The sequence below is a fragment of the Panicum virgatum genome, chromosome 2K (genome assembly GCF_016808335.1).
Source record: "Panicum virgatum strain AP13 chromosome 2K, P.virgatum_v5, whole genome shotgun sequence".
In the NCBI taxonomy this organism is placed as follows: Eukaryota; Viridiplantae; Streptophyta; class Magnoliopsida; order Poales; family Poaceae; genus Panicum; species Panicum virgatum.
Genome location: NC_053137.1, coordinates 61,341,083 through 61,365,046, shown reverse-complemented (window position 1 = coordinate 61,365,046; position 23,964 = coordinate 61,341,083). Strand labels below are relative to the sequence as shown.

General features: G+C 44.6%; 6 protein-coding genes across 8 annotated transcripts; 3 read left to right on the top strand and 3 right to left on the bottom strand.

Moving 5' to 3' along the window:
- The first annotated feature begins 906 nt into the window (after nt 1-906).
- LOC120692272 (organic cation/carnitine transporter 7-like) lies at nt 907-5,306 on the top strand. 2 transcript variants are annotated; one of them, XM_039975552.1, is made up of 5 exons: nt 907-1,274; nt 1,585-1,822; nt 2,542-2,659; nt 3,540-3,742; nt 4,722-5,306. In XM_039975552.1, the coding sequence occupies exons 1-5, from the start codon at nt 997-999 to the stop codon at nt 4,929-4,931; spliced, it is 1,047 nt and encodes a 348-aa protein (XP_039831486.1). In that variant the 5' UTR covers nt 907-996; the 3' UTR covers nt 4,932-5,306. The 2 variants fall into 2 exon arrangements, with proteins under 2 accessions (XP_039831486.1, XP_039831478.1); XM_039975544.1 differs by having other exon boundaries at nt 2,542-3,037.
- A 191-nt stretch (nt 5,307-5,497) lies between these two features.
- LOC120695555 (GDSL esterase/lipase At5g03600-like) lies at nt 5,498-6,422 on the bottom strand. The gene is made up of 2 exons (XM_039978774.1): nt 6,110-6,422; nt 5,498-5,996 (listed from the first exon to the last, which is right to left on the bottom strand). The coding sequence occupies exons 1-2, from the start codon at nt 6,420-6,422 to the stop codon at nt 5,782-5,784; spliced, it is 528 nt and encodes a 175-aa protein (XP_039834708.1). The 3' UTR covers nt 5,498-5,781.
- LOC120695554 (GDSL esterase/lipase At3g09930-like) lies at nt 6,422-7,430 on the bottom strand. Its single transcript, XM_039978773.1, has 2 exons — nt 6,898-7,430; nt 6,422-6,765 (listed from the first exon to the last, which is right to left on the bottom strand). Exons 1-2 carry the CDS (start codon nt 6,968-6,970, stop codon nt 6,422-6,424), a joined length of 417 nt encoding a protein of 138 aa, XP_039834707.1. The 5' UTR covers nt 6,971-7,430.
- Nucleotides 7,431-8,877: 1,447 nt separating this feature from the next.
- LOC120695553 (GDSL esterase/lipase At5g03600-like) lies at nt 8,878-11,251 on the bottom strand. Its single transcript, XM_039978771.1, has 5 exons — nt 11,137-11,251; nt 9,926-10,180; nt 9,551-9,819; nt 9,191-9,452; nt 8,878-9,092 (listed from the first exon to the last, which is right to left on the bottom strand). Exons 1-5 carry the CDS (start codon nt 11,249-11,251, stop codon nt 8,878-8,880), a joined length of 1,116 nt encoding a protein of 371 aa, XP_039834705.1.
- A 1,883-nt stretch (nt 11,252-13,134) lies between these two features.
- Nucleotides 13,135-16,175, top strand: LOC120692265 (fatty-acid-binding protein 1-like). The gene is made up of 4 exons (XM_039975532.1): nt 13,135-13,648; nt 13,735-13,984; nt 14,833-14,924; nt 15,724-16,175. The coding sequence occupies exons 1-4, from the start codon at nt 13,303-13,305 to the stop codon at nt 16,101-16,103; spliced, it is 1,068 nt and encodes a 355-aa protein (XP_039831466.1). The 5' UTR covers nt 13,135-13,302; the 3' UTR covers nt 16,104-16,175.
- Nucleotides 16,176-18,248: 2,073 nt separating this feature from the next.
- Nucleotides 18,249-22,954, top strand: LOC120692249 (vacuole membrane protein KMS1-like). 2 transcript variants are annotated; one of them, XM_039975520.1, is made up of 8 exons: nt 18,249-18,615; nt 19,424-19,635; nt 20,034-20,112; nt 20,212-20,499; nt 20,973-21,103; nt 21,451-21,567; nt 21,698-21,883; nt 22,401-22,954. In XM_039975520.1, exons 1-8 carry the CDS (start codon nt 18,528-18,530, stop codon nt 22,581-22,583), a joined length of 1,284 nt encoding a protein of 427 aa, XP_039831454.1. In that variant the 5' UTR covers nt 18,249-18,527; the 3' UTR covers nt 22,584-22,954. The 2 variants fall into 2 exon arrangements, with proteins under 2 accessions (XP_039831454.1, XP_039831447.1); XM_039975513.1 differs by having other exon boundaries at nt 18,251-18,615; nt 20,961-21,103.
- The last annotated feature ends 1,010 nt before the right edge of the window (nt 22,955-23,964 follow it).

Below are 23,964 nucleotides of genomic sequence, written 5' to 3'. Positions count from 1 at the left end.
GCAAGACATTTCTTCTCGGAACTGCAAGCTAGAAGAGGAAGTGTATGTTTCTACAAAGTACAAACACATAGAGTTCACAGTTAAAATAATAGACACAAGCATGATTACTGCATACTATATAATAAGAGGGAGTTTCATCCGAAATTAGACACACAGAGTTAACAGTTATAAATCACACGTGTTTTTTCCTTTGTGCTTCATCTGAAGTATTTTTTTTAATTCAACAAACAAGATTTGAGTCAGCAAGATTCTTCCATCCCCCGTTCCCCCAAAATCAAGCAAATCACATCTCCTACATAGGAACGCGTAGGCTAGACAGCAACACCCCTGAAATGTATACAGATAAGCCATTCCATCACCTATCACTGTCCCTGGATCTGCAAGGCCGCATCACCATGAAGAAGAAAAGTGAAGATCCCACACCTGAGCAGTAGCACATGGCTCAGGAGAGAGAGGAAGAAATCAACAAGAAAAAGAAAGGAGGAGATCCAGAACATGGGGGAAACGAGGAAAGAAATGGAAGTCACTCAACTTCAGTTTGCTGCAGAGGGATCGCACCGCCCCTCGAAGGCCTTGCGTCGTTGCGGCACAAGCTGCGCGGCGCTGGCTCCTCCGTCTCTCTTGCTCACGCTAGTACACCCAAAGGGAGGAAATGGGCCGCGAATGGATCGGATGTGGCCATGTGGGGACGAAGGGCCCAAGGAAGCGGAAGGGACACAGGGGTGCAGCAGGATCCGGTAAACGGGCCCTCGTGAACTCACGAGAGCGGACCCGGCTTTATGGATTACGCGCAAATCGATCTCTATCATCCGTTGCCGATCCGACGCTCCTGTGCGTCGATTGACAGAAAAGCTAAATCTCAATCAGTTGATAAGGAGCAAAACTGTATATTTACGGGAGATAGCTCAATGTGAGTCAACTCTCCCCTCGCCCTTCACTTTCGTGCGGCTCCCCCCTGCCTCGGCGGCACTCCTCCCTTGCCCGACCCGAGGCGGCATGGCGGGAGGCGGGAGCGGCGCCGAGGCGTACACAACAGACGAGGCGCTATCGCGGCTCGGCTTCGGCCGGTTCCAGGCGCTCCTGCTCGGGTTCCTGGGCACCGGCTGGGTCGCGGAGGCCATGGAGGTCATGCTGCTGTCCTTCGTGGGCCCGTCCGTGAAGGAGGAGTGGGGTGTCTCCGGCGGGGCAGAGGGACTCATCACCAGCGTTGCCTTCGCCGGCATGCTCCTCGGGGCGTGCGTCGGTGGTCTCGTCTCCGACAGATACGGCAGACGGTATGTTCAGAGCTTCAGTTTTCAGACTTTCTGTTCAGTAGTTCAGCAAAAAATCTTTCGGAGTAATACTGATTCAAGAAATTGGCAGAAAACGCATTTTAATTCATGCGATTAATGTCAGTCTCGTTTTGTGATCCATGGACATGTGGCGGAAGAAATAGCCAAACTATTACTGGTCCAACAACTTGGAACAAAAAATGCACTTGTCTATTAGTGAGTACTAGTATTCTTTGTATACAAAATAATAAAAAAAAGATTTCCGATTATATCACGCTCTAGTGTATTGTCTATGTTCTCTTTTCTTTTGCAGGGCTGGTTTTCTATTCACTGCAATCGTCAGTGGTGTGCCTGGTTTTCTCTGCGCGTTCTCACCTAATTATGCCACCTTGCTGGCTTTGCGCTTCATCGTTGGCCTTGGCCTGGGTGGCAACCATGTGCTCCCTACTTGGTTCCTGGAGTTCGTCCCGGCTGAAAACAGAGGTTCCTGGATAGCTGCTTTTACATGTTTCTGGACCCTTGGAACAATATTAGAGGCTCTACTTGCTTGGGTACTTTGCTTTCCATACTCGACTTCAGTTATTGTCAAATTATAAGTTTGTGCCCGACTTGTTATTTCTATTTTCATTCATGTGGAACCTCCCAGCCAAAGATGTCAAAGTTTGATTTTCATGTGATGTGCATCACCATGTATGGCATTGGCATGCCTTAGCTACATACAGTATATGCATATTTTGGAGCAATTCTTTTTTTTTTGAAAAGGGAGCAATTTTTCATATACTGTTCAGATAGAGACAATGGTTCAACTTTATCAGTTAATGTTTTGAAGCATTTCTTCATATACTGTACCAAAAGCAGGAGTAATCAAAATCTCAATAAAATCTGAGTTAACAACATTTGAAGCATCACTAAATCAGCCCTTCGATTGGCATTTAATGTTCCAAATCCTCGTCTCATTGACCAGGTAAATATTTGCCAGATACCTGGACAAAACCTACTTAGGAAAGTTTTTAACGCGCTAATGTATTTACTACTAGGAGCTGGAATTTCTAGCCAGCCTAAACAGTTGGAGAGCATCAGCAACTCCAACATATAGCAGTAGGCAGTCTTTTGAAAAGATGTACTGCATCTTTTCAGAAAGCAGAAATAAAGTGTTAGTGACATTCGAGGAACAATCCCCTCGGTCAGTTATATCACAGCAACACCTTCTGTTCTTGTTGGTGTCAGCATTACTCTTATGTCACATGTGCATAATATATGCTGAATGCAGGCTATCATGCCAATACTTGGATGGAGATGGTTACTTGCATTTTCCTCCGCGCCATGTTTCATCCTGCTTTTTTTCTCTAGTGTGATACCTGAATCACCAAGATACCTTTGCTCAAGAGGTAAAGTAAGTGAAGCTATGCTCGTCCTGGAGAGAATGGCAAGAATGAATAACAGTTCTCTCCCTCCTGGCACTGTAACCTCTGAACCAAAAAGGATCAAGGACAACTATGATTCGTCTGTTACAACACTTCTACTTATGACAGAAGACAACCTCGGACATGATAAGGGCACAAGCACTAAATCCAGTTACAAAAATACATTTCGAGCTTTTTGGTCACGCGATCTGATTGGATCAACTCTTCTTCTTTGGCTTGTCCATTTTGCTAGTTATTTTGCCTATTATGGACTAGTATATCTTATCTCTGAACTAAGCACTGGTAGGAGTCAACCTAAGGATTCCACCGTTTACATAAATGTGTTGGTGACCAGTTTTGCAGGTAATATTGTGGGCTTAACAAAATTTAATCAGAATGATGAATGTTCCTTCCGATTTTCCAGTAGCTGCTGCTAGTTTGAGTTAAGATATGACCACTAACTATCCTGGAAGAAACTTCTGATTTGCATGTTGTACATATTATTCCTAGATATTTTCTTGGCAAACGATTGTTGTTCTCATTTGGAATTTAGATTTACTCTTCTGGGAGTGTGGCTGTTATCAATATAAAAAAATCATATCCTTTAATCAAATACTAGATAAAACAAAACAATTAAACTGCAGCATATTTAGTAACTGCAGAACATGGTTCTAGAGACACTGTTTCCTGTTTTCTCTATCTTATTATGAATAATTCTTGCAACTTGCCAAAGAAAATGAGAAGGTTATTCAATTATTGATTGTATTTAAAATTGTTGTTCTGTTAAATATTATTCAAATGCTACTTTCTAAGAAGAATTAATTAAGTATTTTAATAACTAAAGCCTTTGCTTTATTTATGGCAGAGTTTCCTGGTCTTCTTTTGGCAGCGCTACTGGTTGATAGGATTGGTCGGAAAGTGACACTGGGAGGCATGATTTTGTTGTGCTGTGCCTTTAGTGCACCGCTTTGTATACAGTTGAGACAAGGTTTATCAATTATCCTTCTCTTCTGTGCACGCACTTGTGTTATGGGGAGCTTTGCTGTTCTTCATGTTTATTCCCCTGAGGTCATTGCCAAACACCACTTACTTCTGCATATTCATTTTTTCATATTGGTCTCCCTTTGATAGGTTCCCCGGATTACATGATGTATATGTTACCTTATATGTTCATAACTACAAAAATATAATACTGATTTGGATATAAGGAAAAGTCCGGTTTACACCCTCGAACTATCACAAAAGTTCGATTTTCAACCTTTAACTACGAAACCGGATAACAAGGGGGCATCCAACTGTTCAAACAGGGCAATTTTGGCCCTTTAGGTGGTTTCGAAGGTGGCTTTCCATTTTGTGAGAATTAAAAATATTCAAATTTAAACTAAAAAAATTGATAAGTAATTTATTTAAATAAAAAATACGAAATGGGTATCAAAGTTTTCTAAAAATGTAACCAATCTATTGGCACGATACTTGTCAGTTATTCATATCTATTTTTTTATATATTCATAATATTTGGTTGCTTGTAGTTACGCCTATTATTTTTTAATAACTAATATTCAAATAGAGCAGTAATGGATAGGTTACATTTTTAGAAATATTTTGGTACTAGTTTCATATTTTTCTGAATTTAAATGAATTAGTTTGATTTTTTAGGTCTAATTAGAATTTTTTTATTTTTTTTAAAAAAAATACAAAGCCACATTCGAAACCACCCTAAGGGCCAAATTTGTCCGGTTTTGACAGTTGGATGGTCTCGGTTATCCGGTTTTGTAGTTGAAGGTTGAAAATCGCACTTTTGCAATAGTTCGAGGGTGTAAACTGGAGTTTTCCCATTAATATATCTAGTTAGGCCCATGGTGATCAGTACTGATGCCTAAGAGTATAGTTACATGAATAACATGAGAGTCAAATGATTTAAATCGGTATTTTCAGAAGATGCATATATTGTGAAACAGACAATAATGTAACCATAGAATACAATAGGTTAGTACATCTCATTCCATTTTTTCATAAAGAAACTCATTTAGTGTCAAATTTTGTGCAGATATACCCTACATCTTGTCGCAACACCGGAGTTGGGTTTGCTAATTTCATTGGCCGAGTTGGAAGCATCGTTGCTCCTCTCACGATAACTGCATTGATAGAGAAACATCACCAGAAAGAAGCCGTGCTTGTGATGGATCTGGCACTCTTTCTTGCAGGAGTGGCGTGTACCCTGTTTCCTCTTGAGACCAAGGGCCGTGAAATTCATTGATATTTCAGAATCAGATGTATATCATTATCATCTCATTGGCAGCATCATTGTTACATTTCTTATACCATCAACTTCGTCGGGCTTGTATAGCCCCAGCTTTGACGATGGAGCTACTGCCTGTATAGATAACTGTGGATAGAAATAGGCAAATCAAAGTTCTTCCTTTTATTTGCTCCTTTATATCACCTGCCTCAAGTCCCAAATTTGTATTGGAATATGTGAATACACGCTCTCAAGCTGTACTTTCATATGTAGGCTAGTTATATATGAACAGATTGTTGTAGCTGTATAAAATTCGTGTACAGAGTCTATTTTGTGATCGTCAAAATTGATTTTTCTATGGATCTGGAACGCGTGCTGCACGTGCACTCTTCCCTTTTGAGATCAAGTCATGGCTTCCCCTGGTGTTCCCTTAAGCTGGCTATGATTTATCCTGCGCAACCACTAGATCCACATGGGACTGAGTGGATAGCCTGTTTTTGTGAGTTCTCAGGGTTATAATTGATCTGGTTGGAATTATCTCAGTCTAGAAAAATGTATGCTATTTTCATAAGGAGATCATTGCAGAAGTGAACCAGCACATTTTCTTTGTTTTATACCTCACGAGATGCTCATTCATGGAAGATCACAAAATACCAACGTAACATGCCAATAATCTAGCAGCACGACACCAATTACCCAATCTAAAGTTCTAAACTAAATATCCCTACCCAATTTGTATAGCTAGATATGCATGGAATTTCTGGACACCAATGCCTACACCAAGAATGAACACGCCCAATCTCCAAACCTAACCTAACAAACTCTTCCGTGCAAGGCAAGACACGACCTCAACCAAACTGCCAAAGAGCTAGATGCCCAGATACTCTCTGATGGGGCCTTCGAGCTGCTCCATGACGGCCTTCCATCCAGCCTGCGTTGGGTTGGTGCTGTCCCAGTAGAAGTACTTGTACGGTCTGTCGCACAGCGTGTACTCCAGGTTGCCTTCGCCGTCCACCTGCCCACAGAATCCGCTCTCGTCGATGCTCTCGCAGCACGGCGTGTGCCTATGGTAGAACAGCTTCTCTGCCATGATCAAGTCGAACAAAAAAAAAAGGTCACATCAATATCACATTAGACGATAGTTCTTCGATCATTTCACGAGATGTAATTTTCACAAGCAAGCCAAGCTTTCTTACCGGTCTTGGGAGTGACGATGCCTTTGAAGACGGCGTTGAGGTCGAGCAGGAGGACCGAGTCGTCATCGCGCAGCTTGTGCGTGAGACGCTTGTTGTGGGCGCCCGTGATCTTGTCCTTCTCGCACCTGGCGTAGTTGTCCGCCCTGGTGTTCAGCGGCGCGCAGCCCAGCGGGGGCAGCAGGTTCACCAGCACCGCTCCGACGCCCAGGTCCTGAAGCTTCCTCACGCCGTCGACGATCCCGTCCGTCACGTTCGAGATGTATTGGGCGAACGCCACGATCCAGCAGCAGCGAAAGCACATGATGAGCTTCATCAGTTCTCAGCGCGCGCGCGTGCGTGCAAGGCTGGTCGAGAGGCCATGGCCGTGTCAGTGTGCGCGCTCACCAGGGGGTCCATGGCGGGCAGGTCGCTGGGGGCGTCGGCGTAGTCGGCGCCGGACGCGATGGAGACGAGCGCGACCGACTGGCTGAGGTCCTTGCCGATGATCCTCTTCCGGAGCAGCCTCTTGAACTTCTTGACCTGCTTGTCCAAGTTCCACCCCGGGAACACGCCGGAGCCGGAGCTGGCGAAGTTGACGCCGGAGGACAGGTCCACGCCGTCCTGCCGCCGAAGCCTCTCCGGCGGAGGGGCCTCCTTCTGCCCCAGGATAATCTTGGCTGCAATAAACGTAAGGACGCCCAATACATTGATCTATCTGAGAGATGTGACCTACTACTACTAATGAGAAAGATGTAACAGCGAGCAGGCGAGCAACATTGATCTATCTGAGAGCTCACGTAGTCGCGTACCGAGGAAATCAGACTGAACCAAGCCGTCAGAGCAGCGGCCGGTGGGTTTGTTGTCGTGGTCGTCGTCCGACATGCCGGAGGGCTCGTACCAGCCTCGCGTCTCCCATTTCAGATCGCCCTTGCGGAGGTTTCCGGTGTCGGCGAAGGAGTCGCCGAACACGAACAGCTTGTCGTATCGTACGACGGCTTGTCGTCGCCGTCGCCGTCGCAGCGGCACCGCCGAGACTCCACACCAGCGGCTGCGCGTGCAAAATCCCAAAACATAAAACACGTAAAATTCCAGCAAGAGATCGGAGCAATGATGAGCAGGGAGAAATGACACGGTCGACCGAAGCACAACCGAAATGGTATGTATGATCGATCAAAGCTCAAACGAAATGACATGGATATGATCGAGCGAAGAGGAACGAAAACATGGATGCGCGCGCGCACCATTCAGGAGGAGGAACGCGAAGCAGGCGGCGGCGAAGAGGGCCTCCATGGTTGCTGCTGCTCTCTGGCAACGAGTCGACGATCACACAACTGCAATGCAAGCAAGGCGTGGGTGTGAATGGAGGTGGCACCCAGCACACAACCTATTTATAGAGAGAAACGAAATGGATAGATATTGGATCGAGAGAATCTAAACAGTGCGGCACACAACCTAACCTAACGGAGCCTTGCTGGGTTGTTGCGGACGCAACAGCAGCATCCAAACGAACGAACAAACGGTGCCGGCGGCCATGGGGCAGGGCAGGTAGGTAAGCGGGGAGGCCGCCTCACCGGCCGGGCGCCAAAATTCAAGGGCTCCAGGCCTCCAGCCTGATTGATCCTTCGCGCCATATTTCATTCTGCTTATTTTCTCTAGTATAATATCTGAATCTCCAAGGTACATTTGCTCAAAAGGTGAATTAAAGGCTGTCTTGGAGAGAATAGCAAGAATGAATGGCAGGGCTCTCCCTCCTGGCACTGCAACCCTCTGAAAGAAAAAGGGTTGACAGCAACTATGAATCGTCTGTTACATCACTTCTGACAGAAGACAGTCTCGGAAATATAGTTCAAGCTTTTTTGTCAGTTGATCTGATCAGACCAGATCTTCTTCTTTGGCTTGTCCATTTTACAGGTTATTTTGACTATTATGGACTAGTACATGTAGTCTCTGAACTAAGCAGTTGTAGGAACAAACCAAAGGACGATTTCAGCATTTACACTGATGTGTTAGCGACCAATTTTGCAGGTAATATTGTGCGCTGTACAAAATTTGATCGGCATGATCATTTCCTTCGGATTTTAAATTTCTGCTGCTAATTAGTATTCCCGGAAGAAATCTATAATTTGCACGTTGTACAAATTATTCTTTTCTTGTGCAAATGACTGTTTCTCTCATTTGGAAATTTAGATTTACCTTTTTGGAAGCCTGGTTAATAATTATTATCAATATCAGAAATCATATTTTTTAACAAACCGCGGTTAAAGAAAAAAAAAGATGGTACCTACCTTTTTTATCAGATTTACTAAAGCATCTTTCTAACACGTCAGCATAGGAAATTATGACTATTTTTCAGAACGGAAAATGAGAACACCAAAAGGGGACACTTCGCATGGTGTCTCTTCAAGTTGGGTGTGATCCTCAATCCACGTGGGCTAGACAACCACTAGATCCACCTGAAAGGATGATCACATTGTTTTCGTGAATTCTCAGAGTGCGGGTTGAATCTGTTTGGAATTATTTCTGTTTAAACAAATGGTTTTTTTTTCATCCGGAGATCATTGCAGAAATGAATCAGAACATTTATTTGTTTATCATGACCGATGAACGAGCGAGATGCTCATTGTATTCAATAAAAAAAATACCAAACCTAGCAGCACGACACCAACGACTATTTCAAACTATATTCCTACCCGGCCAATTGCATAGCTTGATCTGAAGATCCAAACCTAACCTAACAAACCCTTCCATGCCTGGCAAAACTCTCCACCAAATAAACTACCAAGAGCTAGCTAACTGCCTAGAAAATCTTTGATGGAGCCTTCGAGCTGCTCCATGACGGCCTTCCATCCGGCCTGCGTCGGGTTGGTGTTGTCCCAGTAGAAGTAGTCGTCTGGCCCGTCGCACAGTGTGTACTGCTTGTTGCCGTCGCCGTCAACCTGCCCACAGAATCCCTCCTCGTCGGCGCTCTCGCAGCACGGCGTGTGCCTGTGGTAGAACAGCTTCTCTGCGACGACCAAGTTCGAAACAGATCACATCATTAGTGCGTGATTTCAGAATAACATTGGTTGTTCATTTGTCGCAGCACAGAGTTTTTTTGTTTACCGGTTTTGGGAGTGACGATGCCCTTGAAGACGGTGTCGAGGTCGAGCAGGAGGACCGAGTCGTCGTCGCCTAGCTTGTGCTTGAGATGCTTGTTGTGGAGGCCGGTAATGGAATCCCTTACGCACTCGGTGTAGTTGTACGCCCTGGTGTTCCACGGCGTGCAGCCGATGGGGGGCAGCAGGTTCACCAGCAGGTCGTTGACGCCCAGATCCTGCAGCTGCCGCACGCCGTCGACGATCCCGTCCGTCACGTTCAGGATGTACTGCAACAAATCAAAATCACAAGCATGAACTCACCCGAGGTAGGTTGATGGATAGACCAGGGCTAGCTAGCTAGCTGTGCGTGAACTCAGCTCATCACCTGGTCCAGGTCGGCCGGATCGCTGGGGACGTCGGAGTAGTCGACGCCGGCGGAGATGGCGACGAGCGCGACGGACTGGCTGAGGTCTTTGTCGTCGACGATCTTGTGCCGGAGCAGCCTCCTGAACACGTCGATCTGCGTGTCCAGGTTCCACCCCAGGAGCACGCCGGCGCCGGCGTCGGCGAAGTTGATGCCGGGGGACAGGTCCACGCCGTCGTGCCGCCTCACCCTTTCCGCCGGAGGGGCCTCCTTGTGCCCCAGAATCTTGGCTGCAAAAAAGCGCGCGGCGAAATTAAACGAGATGAGATTTCGGTGCAGAGATAAACAGCGATGGATCGGAGCTGCACTGATCTGACTGAGAGCTTGCGTACGCACCGACGAAATCGGACTGGACCATGCCGTCGGAGCAGCGGCCGGTCGGCTTGCCGCCGTGGCGCGCGTCGGAGACGCCGCAGGGCTCGTACCAGCCCCGCGTGTTGAGGCCCAGGCGGCCTTTCAGGGCGTTCCCGGCGTCGGCGAAGGAGTCGCCGAACACGAACAGCTTGTACGGCGACTGGTCGGAGCTGTCGTCGACCCCGCCGCCGTCGCCGTCGTCGTCGCAGTGGCACCGCCGGGACTCCGCACCAGGGGCTGCGCGCGCGAAATGCGAAACAACAACAACGCACGTGAAGTGAAACTCGAGCGAGAGATCGATCAATGACGAGCGCAAGCGAAACGATATGATCGAGCGAGGAGGAGGAAGGGAGCACCGTTCAGGAGGAGGAAGGCGAAGCAGGCGGCGGCGAGGAGGGACTCCATGGTTGCTGCTCCGGTGCTCCCTGGCACCGAATCTCGGTCGGCGATCACAATTGGAAGCAAGGTGGGTGTGGATGGAAGTGGCACCCAGCACACAACCTATTTATAGAGAGAAACGAAATGGATAGATATTGAATTGGGAGAATCTAAACAGTGTTCCTTCATCAAAAACAAAAAAATCTAAACAGCGCGGCAACACGACCTAACGGCGCCGTGTTGGGTTGTTGCTACGCAACAGAAGCACGATCCCAACCAACCGTGGGGGAGGCCGCCTCCTATATCTTCGGCAGCCTGCTGCGGTGTCAGCCCAGTTCGGCCCACCAGGCCTAGCAATGTTTACCTCGTTTTATTTAATTTATTTATTTTCCATTTTTCAATCTGTTTACATACTAATTAATCTCTCAATACGATTCCTGCAAGAAAAGCGGGCACCCGATAGTGTCCCATCACCCGCTAAACTGCTAGCCGTCGGATCAAACCAATGAGCGACGTGAACCATTCGATACGGTTAGAGGGTCTCTCACCCATTAAGCGAAGAATCGGGCGCTCCACAATATTCGCGAAACCTTCCCGTCTTCAGCCCTCTGCCCCGCCCAGCGATGGCGTTCGTCCCCGTCGTGTCGCAGCGAAAACAGGACCATCGGCTCTCCTGCTTCGCCACCGGCCTCGACGTCCACATCGGCGCATCCTCATCTCCGCGCGCTCCGCAGGTCCGTCGCGGCGGGCGCCCGCGTTCTTCGAAGTTCGACCTGGAGCTCGAGCCCACACTCATCGGCGGAGAGCCTCCCCACTGGCCGGAATCGGCGCTGCGAGCCCGTTCCCTTGCTTCTCTGATCGTATGGTTCCGGCCGGCCTCGGGACCGCGTCGGCCTGGCGCAGCTCGCCGGCGGCAGCCGCCGCCACCATGGCTGCCCTTGGCACCAGGGCGGAGTGACGCCTCTTGGATGGCCGACAGCAGTCTGTGGTGCAGGGGTTGCTGTGTAGCTACGCGAGAACCGCGAGGACGGGTGGCGGCGTGGAGCAGCAGCCGAGCAGCAAGGACCACGGAATGGCTGCGGCGGTGGGGGGTACTCCGACGATGACCACGACGAATTCTGCCTCATCAACTCCTACTGTCCCACGCCGTACACTGCTTCCTCTGGCACAACCCCGTCACTCACAGCAGCTATACGAGATGAGCCAAGCTTTTCTCTCCCTAATACGTTAGATTTCTGTTTAGATTTGTGCTATCACACTGTACTTCTATAGCACTATTGCCTGCTAAAAACCAACCCTCACGCACCGGCACCTTTAATCAGTTCAGTTTAATTTTCCTCTTTCCAATCCTCTGATTTGCACATTAATGTTAAATTCTAATGTTACGCTCATATACTTCTTCAACAGTCTACATTTCAGATTGATTTACCAACATAATTCGGAGTTATATATATGCACAGACCTCTATTCAGCGCGTCATATTTTCACTAGATAGTAATTATCCATTTTAATGTGTATTTAAAAGAATTGGTACTAATACACTCATTTGCATTTCAGAGAAAATATTGTCTGAATCAACTGAGAGAACATCTTTGCAGAAAAGACATTCAAACTCAATATATAATGAGTACAGAACTAAAATATTCATATTTTCTTCGGCTATCGGGAATTATGGGTTGATTCCAGATTGTGTTCATACAACGTGACCAAATCTGAGTAACAAATAAATGGGCGTGCAATGCTTCCTGAATTTTTATGCCTAGCATTTGTAGGGCAAGAAGCACTGTTTTTTGTCCAGTCACTGACATGGCATTGTGTATTTGCTTGGTCAGATTTCTTAAGTAGGATTTGAAGGTCTCACTGTAAGTTTTTTTTGATAAATCAGTCTAATTATTATCACAAACTAATGTCTAAATGCTTATAAAAATCATTCATTCATCAGCGTTGTGCAGCAATACCTCCATGAACTTCGTAACAGGAGCAATACCATATCTCGTTCACTTGTCAATTCAATGAGTCATCATGAGTGATCTTTCCCTGTTTTATTCAAAATCATATCTTCCAGTGGAGCAAAAGATCTTGATCCATAAGTTGATCTTATTTATCTCTCCGTTCTCCAGTGAGTAGCAATGCTACTTTCCCATTCCTTGCACTCCAACTGAATTAAGTTTGGTAATGTAGTTTCGTTGGGAACCTTAGATGTACTTTTAAACATTTGTTTCATATTTGAACCTTAAGAAACATGTTTTTGATAATGTGACATTCACCAACTGGTTGGATCACCGTCCTTCTATGGCTTCTCATGCTACCTCCACAATAATGTATCATATTTTAATATAACCACTACTTTTTAAAAATAACATATTTATTAATTGCAACATGATTTCACAAATACATTAAATTTCCAACTAATTGTGCTCTGCCCTCCTTAATAAATTATTTTACATCTTCTTTCACCTCAACAAAATACAGCAACAAATGTCATAACTCTATTTCAATACCCAAAATAATAGATTACTTGAACAATAGTGTGGCCATAATAAAATGCTCAAAATATATACTAAGTGCAACAACGGGTTACATACCATGACACCTATGCAAAAATAACGAAGCGACAGATTTAAACTACATTTTTTTAAAACATACTACAACCATGACGTCATGCAAAAATAACAAAGTGACGGATTTAAACTACATTTTTTAAAAACATACTATATACATTAATTAAAGTTTACATCAACGACAAATACTACAACGTGATGGATACGGGCACCGCGCGGCAAAGCCGCGGGCCTTTCTAGTTACACCGGAGATGCCGAGAGAAACGTAACAGGAAAAACAGAAACGGGGTCACCTCGCCGCGGCCACGCGCCACCCGGCCCACATCGACTCCTCCGCCCCCCGCGCGGCCGCACCTCACCTCCGCTCCCCAAGACCCAGTTCTCCCACCACCCTCCGCCTCGCCACTCGCCGGCGCGGCCATGGTCTCCCTCCGCTTCCCCACCGCCGCGGTCCCCCGCCTCCCGCCAAAGCCAGGCCCCAGCGGCGCCGCCATCGCCGCCACGCTCGCTGCCGCGGCGGCGGCGGCAGCCGCCAGCCTGAGCCTGACCCTCACGGCCAAATCCGCGGGGCGGCCGGTCCCGCTGCCCTCCCCTTCCGCCCCTCTCTGGGCCTCCCTCTCCCTCGCCGACGGGGCGGCCCCCGGCTCCGTGGAGCCCCGCACCGGCGCGGCATTCCCCACCGAGGCCGCCGGGCGCCGCCTCCTCGGCGTCGGCCTCCGGAGGACCAGCGTCCTCGGGCTCAAGTCCATCGACGTCTACGCCTTCGGTAATCCGCTGAAACTGACGCCATTGATCTCTCCATCGGGAGAAAAGCGCTGTAAAGAGGGGGATTTGAGATGTCGCTTTGCGTAGGCGTGTACGCGGATGGCGACGATTTGAAGCAGCAGCTGGAGGAGAAGTACCGGAAATTCTCGGCCTCTGAACTGAAGGGAAGTGCTGAGCTGATCAACGACGTGCTAGAGCAGGACATACGGATGACGGTCAAGCTGCAGATTGTATACGGGAGGTTGAGCATTCGCTCGGTTCGCAGCGCCTTCGAGAAGAGTGTCGGAAGCAGGCTTCAGAAGTTCGGTGGACAGGACACTAAGGAGCTGCTTCAGAGGTAACTGTAATCAAGGTTCCTTTTGGTTGCGTCTTTGGGGGACAACTGCAGAAATTTCTTCAAGACCTGTGTGTTGATGAGCTTGCTACGATGCTTTCTTTAACCCACGCACTTATATTTTACTATAGCATTCGCTTAGTGTCACAATTGTCAAGTTTGTGTTTGGCTTAATAACTGAAGAAATGGTCCACAAGTAGTAATATATTCAGGTTCATCTTGAATTCATGATCATAAGACTCCACCAAATCCATATTCACCAACCTTGAATTGTTTGTTTGGAGAACAGGAAATCTTTTAGGAAGTGCATTCCTCCAAAATCCCCATTGCATTTCTTTTCTCTCAAAAAAGTTCGCATTGCATTAATTCTGTACTAGGGAGGAACCTTTTATTTATGTGATGTAAGCTTGTTAATGAGTTTGGAAAAATTAGTTTGTTGATTAGTTGTGATCCTTCTGCTGTATGAGACATTTCTGCTATTGCTGATGGAGCACTGAATGCTGAATAATAAAAGCGAGGGGAAATATTAAAGAAAAATGGTCCATGCCAATGTTGCTTTTAATGATTCTTGCAATATATTTCAGAACAATATGATTAATTAATTGATAGGATTGCGAGGATGTTGGTATTTTACCATAAGCTCTGGTGTTCAGACTTAAGAAGCTCGTTAGATACTAAAACTTGAGTTCTCAAATTTATGAAGTGTTACAGTGACATGAATTTCTTATTCTAGCTGAAAAACTAATGAGCTCTTTAGGAAAAAAAATGATGCTATTATGTTACTTTGTTATTATCAAGTATTCAAATTTCATAACCTATGTACATCGTATTCATACCTTGATCGTCCGCAGTTTCGTTGCACTTTTCAAGGATGAATACAAACTACCGAAGGGGTCTGTGATTGAACTTTCCAGGGAATCAAACCATGTGCTTAAAATAAGCAGTAAGTTCATTTATTCTCAGTTTCCCTTTCCCTTTTTGTTGATTTCAGTACTTATGTGGAGTATTTATTTTGGGTTGTCAAGGAAGATGTCTTTATGTTGCAATACATGTGTCCCTTACCTGAGTACCTGGAAACATTCTTATACTTAACATTGTTCACAAAGTGACAGAGTTGCTCATATGCTGAATCAAGTAGACAAGTACTCGGTACTTACTGCAGCGAGATATTTTAGACAGTCCATACCCCCTTTCCACAATTTAGGAAATCAACCTTATTTTTCTAAATGTTCGAAGAGTTCTGTGGAGGGAACTTCTGACTGAACTGATATTATGTTTCAAAGCATATAAAATTTTAGGTGCCCAGTGTAACCAAAAGCTGTTGAACCAGCTACCTTACTGCTCCACCTCCTCCCTCCACTCTTTTCACGCAAATTAGAACTCCAGCTGCCACTAATCACCACTGTGCTCCACCGCTCTCTCCCATGGCAACAATCTGCACCACCCTTCCTCTCACCCTGGCCGTCCTCCTCCCTCAGCACCGCTGCCATCAACTGGTGCCTAGCATGGCATCACCAGTCACCTACTGCACCCATAGCTTTGCATATTGCTTCAGAAAATGGCAAGTACTAACATCAAACCTTGTCCTCCTGTAGCTCCAGAGCTCATTCTTGTTCATTTTTGTTAGAAGATATATCCCTTGTGTAATGGCATTTCTACGCACTGATATATTCGACTATGTCTATCTTATTCAACTGTTTATGTATTTCTAGCATTGACCTTTGTTTTTTCTACGTGTACAGTTGAAGGCGAGGAAGTGGGGAGCATCCAGAGCAATCTCTTATGCAGGTCTATCTTAGATCTTTACATTGGAGATGACCCCTTTGACAAAAATGCAAAAGATAACGTCCAAGAAAATATAGCTAGCATTCTTAAAAGTTACAAGGGATGTATGTTTGAGGTTAAACGGTCCTGGGAATTTTTCAGGGAACTCATATTTTTGTTCCAGCAGAACTCATTCTACGACCATGTGCTCAATGTTCTTTTCTATTTGCTTCTATTTCGGGACTCAAGTTCCTTGCACAAAGGAGCCAGAATGAGGTACTGCTGCACGACCCAAATAGATCAGAGAAGTCTGGGCATCCATGCCGGGTCGAATTTCTGTTGTTTAGATTACTGGTAGATGGGTAGATGTAGTGTATTCTTCCAGCAACGCCGATTCTAAAAACAGAGTAGGGTTGAATTCTGTTGTTCAGATTACTGGTAGTTGTCTAGTCTACTTCGCTCTCTCTCTCTGCTGAGCTCGTGCAAGAATGCTTTGCTCTGACTCCTGTTGCGCCTAGCACAAGTAGCACAAAAATTTTGACCAATAATTAGGGGTACTAAATAAAGTCAATTTACAAAACTAACTCCACAACCTTGCTCTACTTCGCGAGACGAACCTAATGAGGCCTTTGACCTCACGATTTGACGATGGTACTGTAGCATCACTGTAGCCAATCATCGATTAATTACTATCATTAGATTCGTCGTGAAAAGGTTTTGCAAATAAACTTCGTTTAGTACTCCATACATGTGAGATTTTTTTCTCGGGAATTGTGTGCTATGCTATGATAGGGGGAAACAAACAGGGCCTCTCTCTGTGAACGTGAACGCCCATGCAGTCATGCTGAGCTGCTGCTGGCTTGCATAGCAACAAAATCTGTGGAAAACCTTCATCTGCCAGTAGCTGTCATCTGATGAGCACAGAACACCCAGAACCCCATAGCTGACCAAGACCAACGATGCTTGGCCTGAAGGTGACTTCCTCTAGCAGACAACCCCGGTTCCTTGCTACTGGTGCGCACGATGCGGATACGCATCCGGCTGCACGGATTCGCAAGCCTCCCTCGAGTCGCCCCCCAACCGGATCGATTCCTTTGCGCCCAGGAGGCGGCCGCCCGGGGCGGACGCCATCGTCACGCGGCTCGCGCCGCCGCCGTCGGTTCTACCTCTCAGCGAGGTTTTCTGTCGTTCCTGGCGTGCACGAAATCTCCGCGCCGTTGCTTTCCCCAACCGGAGGACGGGAGGAGGATCGGGACGCGCGATCCCGGCGTGGCGGGCTACCGCTCCTCGCCGAGGTCGCCGTGCGGCGGCGGCGATGATGGCCGACGGCAAACGTCCGCTACGTCTCGATCGGAAGGCGGCAGAGCAGGCCATGAGTAGAACAGGTCGGCTTCCACAAAGAGTAGAACAGGCCATAGAGGTTGAAAGTGATATCCGAGACAGTTAAAATATGAATCGGGGAAGAGACAAGCTGTTTCTTGGCAGACGAGTCTGCTTGCATCCCTATAAATATACAGTGCATGCTATATAATAAGGATCAAAGAGAAGGATATGTGGTATAGCAATCATCCGCCGTTTTGAATTTTGTAAGGCCAGTTTGTAATCTGGTACACCTACGGCCACATCTACATACCAATCTCATACAACTCCTATACAATCAAGAGATCAAACAAAGAGCTCAAAATCACTCACTTAATTTCTCAATTATAAATTAGATCATGTTTAGATCATTTAGAGCATTTTAACTCTGTCTAAAGTTTTGTGCAACTTAAATTTAACATCGCCATCGCTACAGTTACTGGGTGCCTGGATAAGAGAAGACTCTTTTGCTTGCGAGGGGATGCTTGTGCCGGAATGAGGGGATTAGTTGGGGATATTCTGATTCTCATAATAATTCATTAGCTTCTCTCTTCCAACTATCCCCTCATTATTATGCTAAATTTCAGTCATTTAGTAAAGCACAAAAAGATATCTTAACTATTTGGTCGTTGTTTCAAAGTCATGCTGATCCAGTCATCTGCATCAACGGGTGATTAGCAATGACACCTTATTTTCTTTTGGATGTGGTATTGAATCATGTATCGGCAAAACAGTTGTACATTTTCAGTTTGCACTTTTTTAAGCAACAATGAAGTTAGAAGTAGCAGCAGCTCATAACTGCACACCAGAAATTACGGGCCAGATTACTAGTTGGTTTAGGGCAGTCCCAATGTAGACTCCACTCGTAGAATTTAAGTCTCAAAGACTCCATCACAAGAAACTATATTTCTCAATGCAAAGTGTGTTACTTTGGTTTATATGACCCACTTATCTCTCTCACATTCATTTTTGATTTGTATGAAGACTTGGAGTCTAAATAAGACTTGGAGTCTAGAATTTGTCTCCTTATCAACAAGACACAATAAATAGAAGACTTACACAGACTTCATCAGTTAGGATCGTCCCCCTCGGCTCAAGAAACGCCTGACGTGGTAAATCGTGAAACCCCGGGCACGTAACCACATACTAATAAATAACGGAAAGCTGTTCTCGCCAAGCTTTTCCGGTTCTCCCCCTCGCAGCTCGCGAAAAAACTCATCTTTTCCGGGCGAAAGGAGCGATTCCTTTGCGCCCCCGCGACTCGCCGAGCTCGTGCTCTCCGTCGTCGCCGGGAGAAGAGGCGTTCCTGCATCAAACGGGAAGAAGCAAACTCGCTCGCGCCCTTTTTTCCGCGGTTCATATACCGGCAGCTGCGGGCCGCGGCGGGCTCACACAACACAACCACAGTGCGCTGCTCAGATCTATGCGGGCGAGGGAGATAGAGGAGGAAGCCGGAGCCGCGCGCCGCGGGATGGGGCCCGCCATCGAAGCCGGCGAGGACTGGTTGTCCGGTGAGTGAGTCGATCGCGCCTTGGAAGGGATCGCGCTGTTTGGTCGGTCCATTGTTCTTGCAGAGGGTTGGTTTAGTTCTTGATTTTTCTTCTTCTATATATCATCCCGGTTTGTTCATACTTCGACTACCGTAGAGCCACGAATATGCGTGTCGTTGAGGTTTTCCAAGGAAGTTGGAATTAGAACCTTTCGCGTTTTTTTTAACTTACTAAGAAGTGGCGAGTTGGCGATACGTAGTCGCTAATTCACTTCTATTTTAGGAAAAAAAACTTTTGTTGGATTTTTTTTTCCTGCTCGCGATTGAAACAAGCATTAAACCGTTCTTATGTCTAGCGAAATTCCATGCTTGGTTTTGGTTAGTATAATCTCGATTTGTGATTCAAGCATTGCATCGTTTAGAGCGCTTTTGAATGCTAAAATTGAGGTTTTTGTTCGATTTTAGTTCGTCTTGGGGGCAGGTGGCTTCCGAGAGGATTAGTTTTTCTTCATTTTTATCTTCCAACTGATTTTTCTTAACAAGACTGGCATCTAGGAGTGGTAACTTCGCTAATTTGTTCTTTCTTTTTTGTTGCCTTAGTCCTTTTGGATTAAGATCTCAATGCATATTCAATTTTTCCATCGGGGAGTTCTTTTTGGACAGAATAAAAATATCACTACCCCCAAAGCCTCCCTTTCGAAAACTATGTTATGGAAAGTAGCTGCCATATTTCGGAAACCAAAGATTTCCCAAACACTCTGTTAAACGAGTAATGATGATATAAAACTGCAGTTTAGACCATGATCTAACCAATGCACTTTATATTTCAGAGCTCCGGGGAAAACATCGTGCGGACCTCAAGAGACTAACAATGACGTCGCAACCTATTAAGACATCAGCATTCTTTGTGTTAGCCATTGCTCAGAGTTCGGGAAGAACATGTTCATCTGTTCTGAAGAAGGGTTCTTGGTTGAAAATTGTAGTGCTTTCGATTGTTGCTACCTGGGGTCTGCTATTGTTCACTGATGGCCCACATGAAAAGGTATCGTCTTCTTCCAAAGTTATTAAACACCTGTTTTCACAATATTTAGAACAGAGGTGCTAAAATATTAGCAAATGAATTGCGCTATGGTGAGCGTAACTAACAGAAAGTTATGCCTTATCGTTGTGATATAAATATTTGAAACTGGATGATAAACCAAATGGATGATAAACCAAATGCCATATAGTCTACTCTTTAGGTTTTTATATATATTTAGGGCTGTCCTGGGACTATCTGCCACTTAGCAAATGGGCCTGCATACTATTCAAGAGAATTTCATCTCCATTGCAATAGCTTGTTCACATTAATGGTAGTTTGGTTCCAATATCTCCCATTGCAGTAGTATACATGGTCTCTTTTGCAGCTTGGATTAACATGGTATCTTATCATTGATGCAGCATGTACAGGAGCTACTTTGGTATGTCAAATTTGGACTGTGGTGGATCATACTAGGTGTCGCTTCATCCATTGGATTCGGTAACTGTAAATAGTTTCAGATTGGTGAAATTGTGCAGGGAGTTAATTAGTAAACTTAAATAGATCAAGGATTTTAGCTTACATGTAATTATTTTGCAGGGTCTGGTTTGCATACTTTTGTATTGTATTTAGCTCCCCACGTTGCCCTATTTACTATCAAAGCAGTTCAGTGTGGCAGGGTTGATTTAAAAAGTGCTCCTTATGACACCATTGTCCTTAAAAGGATGCCGTCATGGTTGGACAAAGACTGTCTCGAGTTTGGACCCCCTATTTATGAGGAAACAATTCCATTCAGCAAAATACTGCAGAAAGTTTATCTCGAAGCTGTTCTTTGGGGTGTTGGAACTGCACTGGGAGAGCTTCCTCCATATTTTCTCTCAAGAGCAGGTTCTGTCCATACTGCTTTGCACTTACCACTTAGCAACTATAGCATAGCATAATTTACTTGATTACTTCCTGGAAAGAAAAAACCTTGATTACCTTTGTCTTCTCTTACCTGTCTACTTGATCCACCACTTCCACTTTGAATCATCGGTTGTCAAGGGCTGGTTAAAATATGCAATCCTTCTATTTTTCCTCTTGTTTGTAGCTCTCCCACTTTGAATCATCTTACCTGTCAAGGAAAAGTGAGCCTGTATCTATCTAAAGAATTTTGAAGCTCTCTTGTTTGTAGGGTTATCAGGCTTATAAGTTGACCACAACCATCCATAATAAAAAGTTATATTTAGGCTCGGTGTGATTATAAGATTATGCCCTTCTTTGGAAACCATCAAATTGAATGATGCAGTCAGCACATTTTGTTAAACTTACTTTATGTTGCTCATTCCTTTCTTATAAACGAACCACAGCTACTATGTCAGGCCGCACAAAAGATGAGTTACAAGATTTCAATGCTCCCGTTACAGAAGGTTTCCTATCCTTGACTTTGCATCGGGCCAAGGGATGGATCTTGTCTCATTTTAGCTTCAGTATAATCTTGCTACTTGCTTCGGTTAGTATTTTTCTATTCACATTTCAAGTTTGCTCTGGTCATATTTCAGTAGGCTTCTTTTTCTCCAGATGCTGTCTTGCCTTGCTGCACCTTGCCAGTTTAGGCTGTTAGGAAAAGGCCATGTAAAATTGTTGAGAAACCCATGTTCACACTTGACTAGCATTGCTATAGAAATAGTACATTTCAAAATATATCCATGGAATGACTTATTGTTAAATATAACACGTGGAGAAACGTCTCAAATTTATTGTGCATGGTCTTTGCAGCAGTTCTACTGTATTGAAACACTATTCCTTTTTTGTGAGACATGACATGTGGGAAATCTCCATAACTCTTTCTTCTGTCAGGTGCCAAACCCTCTATTTGATTTTGCTGGTATGCTGTGTGGACAATTTGGCGTACCATTCTGGAAGTTTTTTTTAGCAACTTTGATTGGAAAGGCTATTATTAAAGTTTCTATCCAGGTTCGTCAAATTTGTTGGTACAATTTATTATATAATAGTATTCTTTTGTGTTTTGTAATCATAGTATCATACAGATTTCGTCTCATCTTTGTTAAACCAACTAACTCTATTTTACAAATTACTTTTCTAGATTACATCAGTGATTACTCTCTGCAACAACCAACTTCTTGATTTGGTGGAGAAATGGGTTATATGGGTATTGGGCAATGTCCCTGGAGTGGCATCCGTCCTTCCCTCTTTAGTTGCCAAGCTGAAGACAGCAAAGGATAAGTTCTTATCAGCTCATGTTGCTGCATCAGCTTCTATTGCTGTGAAGGTATGAAATTTCACTCAGACTCTGGTAGTTACGAATATCCAACATTCAGCCTTGAGCTTTACTTGTTCCAATCTTTAAAGTGATCTGGCTATAGTCGTTGTGGCGGTAGTCATACTCAAAATTATCATTGGGCATGCAAATACAGAGCATGGTAAATCTTACACTATGGAAAGTTGTTCTATAATTTGTTATAAAACAAAGCTCTTGATCTGGGGCCTGGGGGCCAATTCTGGTGCTCATAATGGTTAAAAGAAAAAAAAAAGAAATGCTTTATGTAGAACCCATTTTCATACAACGCAACCACCATCTAGGTGATTTTAACAGTTAGGTTATGAGAGTCAAATGGTTTTACACGTAGCAGTACTAAAAAGATATATACTGAATTACTGATAATGATAAGGCATTTAACACTGAAGCTCCACTGATTTACTCTGCCTATTTTACTAGCATATTGCCATCTTGGTTCTTCTTATATCTAATTGTTTGTAAATGTTCATATTGTTTGATCCATGTTTAGGGAACGTGGAATATGTCATTCGCATTGATCTGGAACACTATTGCGTGGCTCATGGCCCTGAACTTCTTTATCCAGATAGTTACTTCTATAGCACAGGGTTATCTCAGAACACAACAGGAGCTGGAGATCAGTAAAAAGTTGTCAGAGATCAAACTTTCTGCCTCTGAACCTTATTCTGGCTAATCAAAATGATTCAGCCTGGGTATTCAATCAGATTTCTTCGTTTGTGTGTATATACTTGTATAAAGTTTAGTGAGGAAACTTGCATGAAGAATGTGGTAACTGATTTGGGAAATTCAAAGTATTGTCACCAACAGTCTGGTGCTACTATTCTTCAGGGAAGAGCATTGATTCATTGTACATAACCACCCCACCAACAGTCTCCTGCACTATGCGGAGCACTACTAATTGCGGTATTTCATTCAAAACCCCCAAAAGAGAAAAGTTTACCAGTGCTGATAATGTAATGCCACCCAGCTACAATTGTGGGCTTTGTACATAGCAACCAAGATATTAATTGAAAAATGAAGGGAAAATACCAATTATGTGAATTATGTCTCCTGTCTTCATTGCTGATTATCTGTTGTATAAAGATCTGTCTTTTCTATGTTGATCGTGACGAGACTATTTCTGTTCCTGTCAATGCCAACACAACATGCCAGCTGGTTACTGGGGAAGTTGAATCTCTATCAACTTTTTTTGGTGATGTTGCAGTTGGCTGTTGGCATTGTTTGCATGCACCAGAGAGTCCAGCTCCTGACGCAACTTCACTGGAGGGGTTTCCTTTAGTTCTCTGGAAAGTATGTTGGGGTCGGGCCAAGTTAACCTGTGACCAGAAGAACTGGTGAGGAAAAGGATGGGCAAGAGTTCTAGATGAACCCTGATTTGGAGCCTGCTTCAACTATTTCTGGTTGATTGGAAGCTGTTACTTGCTGATTGAGCAAGTGCACTCAGTCCTCACTCCTCACTCATAGGTCATTCATGTGGTACTAGTGTTTTTGCCCGGAAATGAACAGGTCGCTGTTGTTTGTGATTTGCGGTGTGTACATTGGGCTACACCGCTAGGGATAAAAAAACAAAATTGCCCCTTGTTTAGTTGCAAAATTCAAAATTCTAAAAAAAATTCCGGCACCTGCATGGAGAATTAAATCTAGACGAAATAAAAAACGCATTGCACAATTTATCTGTAAATCGCGAGACGAATCTAATGAACCTAATTAGGCCATAATTAGACGCTAAATTACTACAGTAATGCTACGGTAAACAACCTCTAATGATGGATTAATTAGGCTCATTAGATTCGTATCGCGATTTACAGACGAGTTCTGTAATTTATTTTGTAATTAGTCTATGTTTAGTACTTCAAATGTAGAAAGATGCTCTTTCAAAAAATTTACACAGCGCAACTAAATAAGGCCTTGCCTATGTTGTATGTGGAACTGCTATGATTTAGGCCATGTTTAGTTTCCACCTCTATAAACCCCGTAAACGCAAAAAAAAACCGTGACATCGAATGTTTTGACACATGAATGGAGTATTAAATGAAGTCTATTTACAAAACTTT